This window comes from Lolium perenne, chromosome 6, assembly GCF_019359855.2.
Source record: "Lolium perenne isolate Kyuss_39 chromosome 6, Kyuss_2.0, whole genome shotgun sequence".
Taxonomy (NCBI): domain Eukaryota; kingdom Viridiplantae; phylum Streptophyta; class Magnoliopsida; order Poales; family Poaceae; genus Lolium; species Lolium perenne.
In genome coordinates, this window is record NC_067249.2 from 226,343,151 (window position 1) to 226,354,751 (window position 11,601).

At 44.5% G+C, this 11,601-nt stretch overlaps 1 protein-coding gene across 2 annotated transcripts; it reads left to right on the forward strand.

The window, feature by feature from the left end:
* The first annotated feature begins 4,615 nt into the window (after positions 1–4,615).
* On the forward strand, positions 4,616–11,114 carry LOC127305855 (ATP-dependent DNA helicase DDM1). 2 transcript variants are annotated; one of them, XM_051336436.2, is made up of 7 exons: positions 4,616–4,807; positions 4,999–5,045; positions 7,870–7,982; positions 8,068–8,476; positions 8,545–8,731; positions 8,820–8,998; positions 9,958–11,114. In XM_051336436.2, the coding sequence occupies exons 4-7, from the start codon at positions 8,109–8,111 to the stop codon at positions 10,802–10,804; spliced, it is 1,581 nt and encodes a 526-aa protein (XP_051192396.1). In that variant the 5' UTR covers positions 4,616–4,807; positions 4,999–5,045; positions 7,870–7,982; positions 8,068–8,108; the 3' UTR covers positions 10,805–11,114. The 2 variants fall into 2 exon arrangements, with proteins under 2 accessions (XP_051192396.1, XP_051192395.1); XM_051336435.2 differs by having other exon boundaries at positions 4,617–4,807; positions 8,061–8,476.
* The last annotated feature ends 487 nt before the right edge of the window (positions 11,115–11,601 follow it).

Below are 11,601 nucleotides of genomic sequence, written 5' to 3' on the forward strand. Positions count from 1 at the left end.
GTTCCACGTTGGCGCCGGAATCCCTGGTGTTGCGCCGCACTACACTCCGCCGCCATCAACCTTCAACGTGCTTCTTGGCTCCTACTGGTTCGATAAACCTTGGTTTCTTACTGAGGGAAAACTTGCTGCTGTACACATCATACCTTCCTCTTGGGGTTCCCAACGGACGAGTGCTTTACCGTCACAAGGAAGCTACTACGCCCACGTCAACTGTGCGCAAGCACCCCAGCCTAGCAAGGCTGGCCGGCCACCTCTTCCCCTCATATAAGTGGAGGTGCGGCTAGGGTTAGAGGTAGCTAAGTTTAGACTAAAGATTAGGGTTTTCCCCATTGCGTGTGTTCACGTGTATCATCCCTCTGGGGGTACGGCGCTGCCGTTTATCTATTATATCCACTGCGAAGGTTCTTGTGTTCATCAAGGATTGTCTAGCTCAGGTTTTGAGGCGTATCGTTCATCGATCCTTTGCTTGCTGGATTCGTTCCTTCTTCTCCAGGCTGCGTTCATCGCGTTGTTGGGAGGATTCTCTACCCCAGGTTCTCGCTGTGAAAGATCGGGCATCAACTAAAGGAGGATCCACTGGGTTTCCCCTCATCATCTGGTATCAGATTACTGGGTTGCTCACGGCGAGGTTTTGTGGATCGATCTCTTTGGATCGGTCTGCATCGGAAAAGATTGGCTCTAGATCGGAGGAGATTGGCTCTCGGTCGAAGGAAGTTGAGTTGGAGGAAGTTTGGCGTTGTTTGGTGCAGTTTGGAGGTCATCCATGGCTGTTTCGGAGGTCAAAATCGCGAAAATTCGCGTCTGGAATCGGGCAGAGGAAGACGTTTCGCGACGCGCCCCGGTGCCAGGGCCGGCCGACCGGACCCAGGACCGGCCGGGCCGGTCAACCAGCCGGTCAACCGGGCTCCAGACCGGGTCCAGCCGGCCTGGACCGGACCAGGTGCTGACGCCAACCGGCACCGCTACTGTGCCGCCCAGACGCGCGGCCGACCACCAGGCCGGTCTGACCGGGTTCCTGGCCGGACCGACCGGTCCCCAGGCCGGTTTGACCGGATCCCAGGCCGGATCGGCTGGTTTCGAGGCCGGTTCAGCCGGGCTCTGGGCCGGGCAGGCTGCTGCTGCTTCTGCTGTTTCTCCGACGACGTTGGCTGTTGTTGTTGATGATGCTGCTTCGTTTCCGGGCGATGTTCTGGTCATGAGGTGTCCTCTTTTGAAGAAGTCTAGTAAGGTTTTCAATGACTATCTGGACTGCTTGAAGGGAGAAGAACGTTCACCGTCCAGTCTTCGTTGGTATCTACACCATCTTGCGACAGTTCAGGACTATGAAGATTGGGAGAGGAACATGGAGTTGTGTTTTGCTCGATGTCGCACATACAATAGGAAGTTCAATGGCTCTTATGCATATTATCTTGCTCTACGGCGTGTGGACGAGGCATTAGAACGTTGCTGGCATGATGCGGTGGGCAGAGGTGAATTTGCTGAAACTTGGGAGGATTACAAAACTTTTCTTCATAGTGGTTTTGTGTTACCATACATGGAGGAGAGTGAGCAGCCATCCCGAGTTGTACATGCAATAGAGAAAGTGGACAAGTGCATAGTTCCTATTAAGAAGGTTGTTCCACTACCAACAGTCACTGAGGACGAGGTGATATCTTCAGAGGAGAGGAAACCTGGCTCTAATACCAATAGAGCTATTGTGACTGTTGAGGAAGATGTACCATTGAGCGGGTTGAATATGCAACTCAAGAGGGTACAAGATGATGCTTGCAAGACAGTTGACAAGGGTCAGCGGTGGAGTTTGTTTCAGACTCAGTGCTTTATCAAGGGCAAGGCTTGCAAGTTGATGATTGATGGTGGTAGCTGTACTAGTGGCATTAGCAAGGCGATGGTGGCAGCATTGGGGTTGTCTACATGGCGTCTTCCTGAACCTAAACGTATTGAGTGGTTGAATAGTTGTGGTATGCTGAAAATTACTCAGAAGGTGCGTGTGCCATTTACAGTTGATGACTATGTTGATGAGATAGAGTGCGATGTGTTGCAATTGGAGGTGTGTGGATTGCTACTTGGGCGTTCTTGGCAGTATGATCGCAATGCGACACATGCTGGGCGAGCAAATACATATTCTTTTATGCATGGTGGCAAACAACGGACTTTGAAGCCTATGGGTGATGATCATATCAAGTCCGATGTGGAGTTAGTGGTGCATAAAGAGAAGTTGCACAAGCCTAAAGTGCAGCAAGAGGTGCATGATGTTCCGAGCATTGATGTTGGTGTTGTTTCAGCCATGCTTGTAGATGACAAGCCAGTTCTTGTTGGTGACAAGCCGGATGAAGCTACACTTGTTGTTGATGTGGATGTTGCAGCATGTGCTACAGTTCCAGTTTATGTTGATGCTAGTATGCAGAGTGATGATGTTTGTGCTGATGATGTGTCAGTGCATATGGCGCAGATGCGCATGGGAAGAGTGGGAGGAGAGCGCGTCAGTGGAGACAGTGGGCAGCGGCACTACCGTGCTAGGAGTACTGCAGTCCAGTTTTCCGCGACACATCGGATGCATCGAGGCAAGAATGGATGTGTGAGACACTTATGTGGCCCAGGCATTACACATCTTGTGTAGGGTCATGTTCAGCGACACAGAGGTCCATCAAAACCTCGCAAGAAGAAGGTCTTGGCGCCGAAGTCCAAGCTCATGTGGAGAAGAAAGGAGGCGCCAAGTGCTGTATCAAGTCAAGAAGGCCGCGATGGAGGTTGTGGTGTGGAAGGCAAGCAAGACTTGAGGACGGCGAGGACGTGTCATGTTCATATCACGTCACCTTTTTCCAGAAGACCCTCACGCGTTGGGGACAACGCTTGAAGAAGGGGAGAGATGATATGGATATCCAGGCCTGGTACTCTAGGACAGCCATTGAGATGATAATTGGGTCTAAGGTTGTACCAGTATTTTATTATAGTCTTGTTATTAGGAGATAATAATGTAGCCAGGTCATGTGGTGGGCCAATTAGGTTAAATTAGTGTTGCGTTTGGTATTGGGCCTGTCCAAGCCAAACCAGGTTAGGCCCAAGTGGGGCGCCCTAGCCTAGCAAGGCTGGCCGGCCACCTCTTCCCCTCATATAAGTGGAGGTGCGACTAGGGTTAGAGGTAGCTAAGTTTAGACTAAAGATTAGAGTTTTCCCCATTGCGTGTGTTCACATGTATCATCCCTCCGGGGGTACGGCGCTACCGTTTATCTATTATATCCGCTGCGAAGGTTCTTGTGTTCATCAAGGATTGTCTAGCTCAGGTTTTGAGGCGTATCGTTCATCGATCCGTTGCTTGCTGGATTCGTTCCCTCTTCTCCAGGCTGCGTTTATCGCGTTGTTGGGAGGATTCTCTACCCCAGATTCTCGCTGTGAAAGATCGGGCATCAACTAAAGGAGGATCCACTGGGTTTCCCCTCATCAAGCAGCCATCGGGCCCCGTTGATGTCTTCGACGAGTTCTTCGTTCCCTGGGTTTGTAACCTAGGATTTTTTTCCTACAATTGTTTTTTTACGAAAGGCAGACATGCTGCTTTCATTGATCATCATAGAAGAGAAAGAAAATGTTCCAGTACCAGTTAAAGCCGTGCAAAGCACAAATAAAGAAAAACCAACTACAAAACAGAACAACTAACAAGAGAACATCAGTCCAGAAAAAAAAGACATCAGTCTGGCTCTCTTGGTCTTCTGAGGAGATCGTTCACAAGGATCTTGCCAGCATCACACCAATCGGAGGTAGTCTCATATATGGTTGTTGCGTTCCTTCCAGATCTCCCAGGAAACAATCGTGACAAAAGAGTTTGTAGGACGCCTGGAATACTTGTTCAACCCAATCACCTGCTCAGTCCACCAGTCAACAAAGGAGGTTGCGCTAGCCAAATTTGCATTAGTCAGCATGTTACACTGATTCAATACCAGAGCCCACACCTGTTGTGCGAAGGAGCAGTTCAGCAGCAAGTGAGTTAACAGATTCTTGATGAAATGGCAAAGAGGGCATATGGGGTTATGCGGAATGATCCTCTTCACGAGATTGTCATCGGTGAGACATCTTCCAAGGGTAGCTAGCCGGACAAAGAATTGGCATTTATGTGGCGCGTCGGAATCCCAAACTGTTAGATGAAAGTTGGAGCCTCGAACTGAATGTTGTATGTTGACTGTACCGAGAACACACCATCACTTATCCATTTCCAGACCAACGAGTCTCTGACACCATCCTGCAGCTGAATAATTTGAACAACTTCCCATAATACAATGAACTTCCCATAATGTTGCGATTGTTTTACTACAATTGCACGCTATGGGGTTACTAGCGAGGTCTGTGTTGATGTCTCCTACGGTGTCAGGTTTTTCCTACAGTAGCACACATTTTTATCACAATGTTCTGGTGAGGTCTTCAGCGACCTTAGACTTTTTTTCTTCTTTTATAGACAAACCTTTTTTTCTACTCCCTCCAATTCATATATTAATTAATGTTAGTAAAAATATCTTTGAACACATTTTAGTTTTAAATATATCCATTTTAGCATGCACTCCAAAATCCAAAATCCGCCAGGAACGCCCGGTACGGCGGTACTGTCCAAAATAGAAAGCTACTCCAATTCCACGAGGTGCCCGCGCCCGCCGAATCCGAGTACCCGCGCTCAGTTTGGGCCAAAATTCGGACGCGCGCGCGCTCTTTCTTCTCTCCTTTTCCCCGCGCTCTTCTTCACCCACATCGATCAGAAAGGATAGCAGAACCAGGAACCAGGAGGCGACTGGAGCTCCCGTCGGCGGCGGCAACAGCGACGCGGGTGAGTTCCGCCACCGCCTGAAGCCTTCTTTCTCCTCTCCCATTCCCCATGTCCAGCGCCTCTAACCCCCTCCCATGGCACCTCGTCTCCCCCTTGTCTGTTCTGTCATGGAAACCCTAGAAATCAAGCCACCCCTAACTCTCAATCCCCTTCCTGGTTGCACAAATCTGATCCTATCTTGCCTCTTGCAGGTCGGTTTCGTGACAAACTTTGGGCAGCCAACCAGATCAAGCCCGAGGTAATTCGCAAAACAAAAACAAAATCAAGCCCGAGTTAATGTGGATGGAAAGATCGATTTTTATCCATTCTTTGATGTGCTACTGTGTACTGTCTTCTTTTACCATTTTTTGTTGCATCTTTTGTAAGTAAATCCCCAAATCCTTGCTATCTAATCAGCCTTGTACTTACTACTGCTGTGAGTTGATTCAAAAGCATCCAATCATTGTTATCCAGGCATATGCATTCGACATTACTACTGTAGTTTACTACGAGTTGATGTGAAACCCCCCAATAACAATGCAAGTTCTTCAACTGAACTTGTACCAGCATCAATCAGGTGTAGGGTATTTTGAGTCTCTTATCAAACAAATATTACATGGCAATACTTTGATGTTGCTGCTGTAGCATCTGAGTATGAGGCGATGGTTATGGCTAGTTTATATTGTAAATATGTTTCCCATATTAACTTTCTTCACACGCTATGCAATATTTACTTGCATCATTTTTTTCTGCTTGTATGCTCTGTTTGAAATATGTGTAGCTACAGCATGTCAATACAATCTTTAGATTTGCTTTCTTGTGTAACTGAGGAAAATAAAATGGGGAATAGGAGAACTTCTTTATGCAATTCTTGTTGTGACCAAGGGAGATTGGACTCTTTAGTGATGACGTGTAGATGCATGTAGGAGGTACTTTCTGAAAAATATGTATGATGGGTCTGAAGTAACACTGTACGAGAAGCTGTGTTTAACTAAAATAACCTTCCGTCACTTGTCAACTATATTGCGTTCAATGATATGTTTGGTGATTACCAAACTAGACGTGCATCAATGGGAGCTGAATAGATTGCATGATTGCTTATAATGGGGTATTATGTGTTCTACCTTGATCTTGGCTTACCAGCAGGACATATTTGAATGGCTTTCCTAATTCAGGTTTTGTGATAGAACCATATTGTCCGTGACTCTGTAAGATTTAATTCTGCTTTGAGCTCGAATGCATGACACTTTTAATTTGATGTAGAATGTAAGGACTCTGCTGAATGATGGATCTTTTTAAAATGCTTATGCACTTGCTAATCTAAAAAAAAGTTCATGCACTTGCTGAATAGCTGAATACTATTTATATGGTTTTTATTGGCGGAAATGGTTACCCCAAAGGGTTTATTGGCTATTGCTATAGCTTGTCATGTTATTTTGTTCTTTATGCATTCCAAACATTAAAAAATTTCATTTATTCTAGTATGAGAATAGATACACCGTGTAATTATAAATTTCTGTTGAGTGCAAAAGTTACGTGTTAAGTACAAAGAATCACGTGTAAGTACAACAATGAGGCTACATAAAAAAATTCTGTCATGTATGTGCAAATGCTGAGAAGAAACGAATCCTATGCGTCCAAACAAAATTGCAACCATAGCACATTTCCATTCCAGGGTGAATTGAAATTTACACTTTATTCCAGCATACCAATTCAATTATTTTAACTAAACAGAGCGTTAATGACATCTTCCTTTGTGCTGCGCTGCTGTAATGGGAAAGGAACTGTGTTTTGGGAATTCTTACTGGTAGTGAAGCAGTGAGTGTTGGTCATTAGTGATCAGGATTGTGTTGACAGAAGAATCATGTGTTGGCACTCTCTGTGCTGAAAACCCCTCTCCCTTTTGGAGCCCCATTCTCAATGTTCAGGCCACTTCTCTTTTGCCTCTCATGTCCCTCTTTTTCCCCTAGTTTCTCATGCATTTTATAATATCTGGTTAGTTCATCTGCTGTTTCTGCAAAGAGAAATCCCAAGATATGGTCTTTGCAACCTTTCCTTATGAAGGATTCGCTGGTGGAAAAGGTTTTTTGCGAAATATTTTTCTATTTCTGCACCATATTCTTTAAAGAAAATGTTGGTGAATTAGCTCTAGAATGCAACATGTGCTAGATTTCTTGTAACACATGTGTTTTGATCTACTAGTTTGCTTGTTTGGGCATACTGTGGTATGAGGTGGTACAAATTTGACGATGTGGTATTGGTTAGAGTTTCATATGGTCACTTATTTGGAGTGTTCTTTTGTCGGAGTTAATCTGGTGGTGATTTGGAAGACCGACCCCCTCTTGTCTCTGCCGAGGCGATAGGGGGAACATTGACCCCGTTGTCGTAGTCCCTCCCCACACCCTCCCTCCTCCGCCTCCGCCAAGGGCGCTATCTCTGCAGCTGGGGAGCCCCCGATGGTAGTGGTTGGGGTAAGGCCCCTGAAAGACCAAGGATGTTGTCTAGAGCCGTCTAAAAATGGGTGTTTCAACTTTATCTAGATATAGATGTATCTCTAACTAAAATGCGTCTAGATACATCCTTATCTAGACAAAAGTGAGACACCTATTTTTAGATGGAGGTAGTAGAAGTCTTGTAAGCTATGTGTTTCCATCTACTCGTTTGCTTGTTTGGGTATACTGCAGTATGGGTTGTACGCATTTGATGAAATGGTGTTGGTTTGGGTTTAAGTTGGTTGCTGATTTGTGGTGCTGTTTCTCGGGGTTTAATCTGCTGCTGATTTATGTTTGAAGGACTGGTGTCCGTTGTGGCGAATGGGGGTAAGTCTTTTTCCGCTGCATAGCTCGAACAGCACCAATATTGGGACAGCCGTTATAAGAAATCAACAAAAGGCGCCTAAGGCTAGAATAAGTTTTTTTTTTTCACTAGTTGAATGAAATGGATCCATAGAAAGTGCTCCAGCTGAAAACTTGCATCCTATAGTGAAACCGCAGCCATTTCGTGGATGGGCAGTGGATCTGATTGGCAAGCCACCATCAAGCAACATAAGCTCATACTTAAGGAAGATGTTTGTTTTCTCGCAGGTGCGCTGAAGTACATCTGTTTAAGATCGAAGCTGCCTCTGCCAACGCTACCGATCCTTCTACATCCGTGGTGCACGAGGTGATCTCTTGAAAAAAAATCCTGGATGGATGAGGTAATTTTGCTTTCCTTGGGGCAATGTCTGTATTTTGCCTGTTGAGGTTCTCCACTGATTTGACTCTTTTGTGTGAAGATGACAGAATCTGAGAGACCTGTGTTTGATTCTAACCAAGAATTTAGCATGTTAGATAAGATTCTGACACAAACCCAGCGCTATTCGGAACTTCTCCTCGAGGAAGTACCTACAAAATCTACTGCTGATGAAGCTGCCCTCACAGAAGAAGAAAAGTGGAAAAAAGAGCAAGACAGGCTTATTCCATCAATGATTGGTATCAGGGTGAATCCTTACTTCATAAAGGGTGTCAAGTGGCTAAAATTGCTGTGGCAGAATGGGCTAAATGGGATAATAGAGGATCCAGTGGAATTCAGGGCAGTACACCAGACACTTTTATTTCTTGCTCATCTCAAGGAGAATGGTTTGCATGGTCCATACATGATAGTTACGTCTGAGAACAAGACTGATATCCCATACTGGTCGTGTGGGTTCAGGTAAAGTTTCTAAAGTTACACTGTATTCACTGTTAGTTGATGTCTTACTTGGACATGCTTGGTTTCAGACTGTTCCCCACTATGAAGAAACTGCTTTATTTTGGAGATAAAAATAGTCGGGCAAACTGGAGGAAAGAGTTAGTGCACAAAACTGTTGGCCCTGATTTTCCGATCATATTAACTACACATCGTACGACCATGTTAGACAAACGATGGCTTGCTGATTATAAGTGGAAATATGTTGTTGTGGATGAGGTGATAGAAAAACACGAGCCCCTATTATTGTCCTTCTATAGTTTCTCCCTCTTATATTTATATGCCAGTTCCATACTTATTTTTCCAGAGGAGTCAAACGAAGCAGTGGGAGTACGAAATATTTGAAAAGCTAAAGCACCTGCCAGTGGATAATAAGCTCCTTTTGGTAAGGTCATATTCTACAAAGAGCCTAGCAGATCTGCGGTCGCTATTGAAGTTTGCTTTGCCTCGTGTGCTCTTCTCATGTCTTGAGGAATTTGATTCATGGTATGATTTGCTAGTTAACACTCAAACCGTTCATCACCCTGTATCTTATGCACATTTACATGATGTTCTTCATTTCATTCATTTTTTGTGAGCTGGAGAACTCTTCGTGTCCTTCAGTTATGAGGCCAAATGGCATTTATTGATAGTTGCCTGAATTTTCTTGTGTAGCATTACCTATCTTTCAGGAAGGTTTTCCCTGCCATTGGCCTGTTGTTGTATTGATAACCTGGGCTAGTTTGTAGGGATTTAACAGAATGGGTATGCTGATGGTGGTCCTAGCCAAGACATCTCCCCTGACTTGTTAAGTTAGAATTGTCTTGATAAGTACTTATTGTGGTTAAACCAATGCACATGGATCTGTTAAAGTAGGGAATACAAATTCTCTTACTATGAGTTATCTGTCGTAAATTCATACTTCTACCGATTTCACTATTCAAATAGTACTCTTGCAATGGTTTTCCTGTACTTATATGTAATAATTATATATCACGAGGTTCTGAAACTCTGTTGTCCTACAATGCCACATAGTAAGGGTCAGAAGCTCTATTGCCATATAAACTATTTTTGTTTTCTTATTGTAAATTCGAGAATTCTAGCCTTTGTGAAGCACAATACTTGAAATGAAATTTCTGGATTAGCAAACGTGCATGCTATTAACTCTTGTTTGCTTATTATCGTTATCTCTCGTACTTAAGTATATTATGTCTGCTAAATTGTCAATTAAATATTATCATAGCTTTATACTTTGTATTTTGCTTATCTCCATGGTATATGCTATCTTTGCTGAAATGCTTACCGATGAATCAAGCAACAATCATATATTTCTCACAACAATCTACATGTATTTCAGTTAAACTATGTGTCAAATTTGTTACACAAAGACACTGAAGTTGCTTGCTAAAAGTTATCTTTATTAAATTTGATTTTGCGCCTCTAGCTGACAACAATCTTGCTTAAAGGTTTAAATTTTCTGGCAAAGAAGGTGAGGAACAACAAAATGAAGAGGAAATAAGAACCCATCTTTCAAAGCTTCATGCCATTTTGCGTCCATTCCTTCTAAGGCAGATGGAGGATGTAGAAAACAAGGTCCCCCAAGAGAAAAGTGCGACATGCTACAAAGCTAAAGTTGTTCAGCACCCGAATGCAATTGGCGTCAAATGCTCTAAAAACCAAGCAACGAAAGAAGTCATAAGGACTGGTGCTGAGAGTTGTCAAGCTGTAACAGCAGTGGTTCCCCAAAAGAAAAGGCCCGCATGCTCAGATGCGATGAGTGTCACATGCTCCAAAGACCATGCAGTGATAGAAGGTGCAAGGACCGGTGCTGAGACTCAAGCGGTAGCAGCAGAGTTTCCCCAAAAGAAAGGTGCCACATGCTCAGATGCCATTATTGCCACTCGCTCCAAAGACCATGCTGTGATGGAAGGTGCAAGGACTGGTGCTGAGAGTTCTCAGGAGGTAGCAGCAGAGTTCGTTTCTGAAACAAATGGTAAAGGTAGTGCTGACATGCGATCCAGTCAATTTTGCCTGCCAGGCAATGAGGTTGTAAAGAGGCGGCGAACAAATGATGCGCCTATCACCCTGCTTGGAGAAAGCAATCCAGCTGTGCATGCGCATGTGCAAGTGACCAAGTCAACTTCCTCTGAGCTAATCTTCAAGGCCCTCCAAGAGATACCTGACTTAGCCCGTGCTGATATTCTAAGAGCTTACAGTACTCTTACCCGTGATGATCGCCAGTTCGAATCTCTTATGGCGCTCCCAATGGACATGAGGAAGGATTGGCTGCTCATGGAGATTGGAAACAAGTAAAGCTTGCTCCAGCGCTCCAACATTATGACTGATTTACTGGATTAGATGTTGCCTGATGGACCTTTTGAACTTGAACTAATGATCCCGATGCTCCCATCTGAGTAATTAGCCTTGCTTATATTGGAATTGTGTGATGTCTGATATGTATGGCGTTATTCTGATGTTATTCACTAGTGTGGAGCCTGCTTATTCCTTAACTGCAGTGTCGCTTACTTTTGGCTCTTGAGAACATCTGATATGAGTTGTAAATCTATCCTAGAAATTTCCTCGGATGCATGAGTTTCTGCTATTGATAGTTTGTATTGATGCATTGACGCGTCTGTTCAACCGTCAGCAGTTCTCTTTTTTTGTTTTTTGTTTTGCAAAAGAATTAGCAGCAAGTACTCCATCGGGGCATCTGCTTGTTTGCTGGAACTTTACGTAAGCTCTACGAAGTCTACAAATTAAACTACTCCGTCGAGGCGTCTGCTCATTTGCTGTATAGTGGTACTCAATAGTGAAACAAATGCATGATGTTGTCATTTGCCCTGATGATGGACGTCTCGGTACGTTTGCTCTCTCAGCATTGACCTTATGTCGTGTATCATTCCCCTCACGTCCAGTGATTTGTAGGCCTATTGAACGGGATGCAATGAGGCTGATATTGCGGCCGTGATCTACGACGGTGGCTTTGTCGGCGAAGGTGGCGTCGGGACAGAGATGCAAGATTAGTGGGCACAGACGCAAGATGGGGATCGATGGCAAACGGCTGTTCACTGTTAAGCTTCATGCACTAGCCACTTGAACCAAAAGTCCGA

Coding starts and splice junctions, on each gene's coding strand:
- LOC127305855 (XM_051336435.2), top strand. Junction 8,477..8,544: donor TACTGGTCGTGTGGGTTCAG/GTAAAGTTTCTA, acceptor GCTTGGTTTCAG/ACTGTTCCCCACTATGAAGA. Junction 8,999..9,957: donor CTTGAGGAATTTGATTCATG/GTATGATTTGCT, acceptor TCTTGCTTAAAG/GTTTAAATTTTCTGGCAAAG.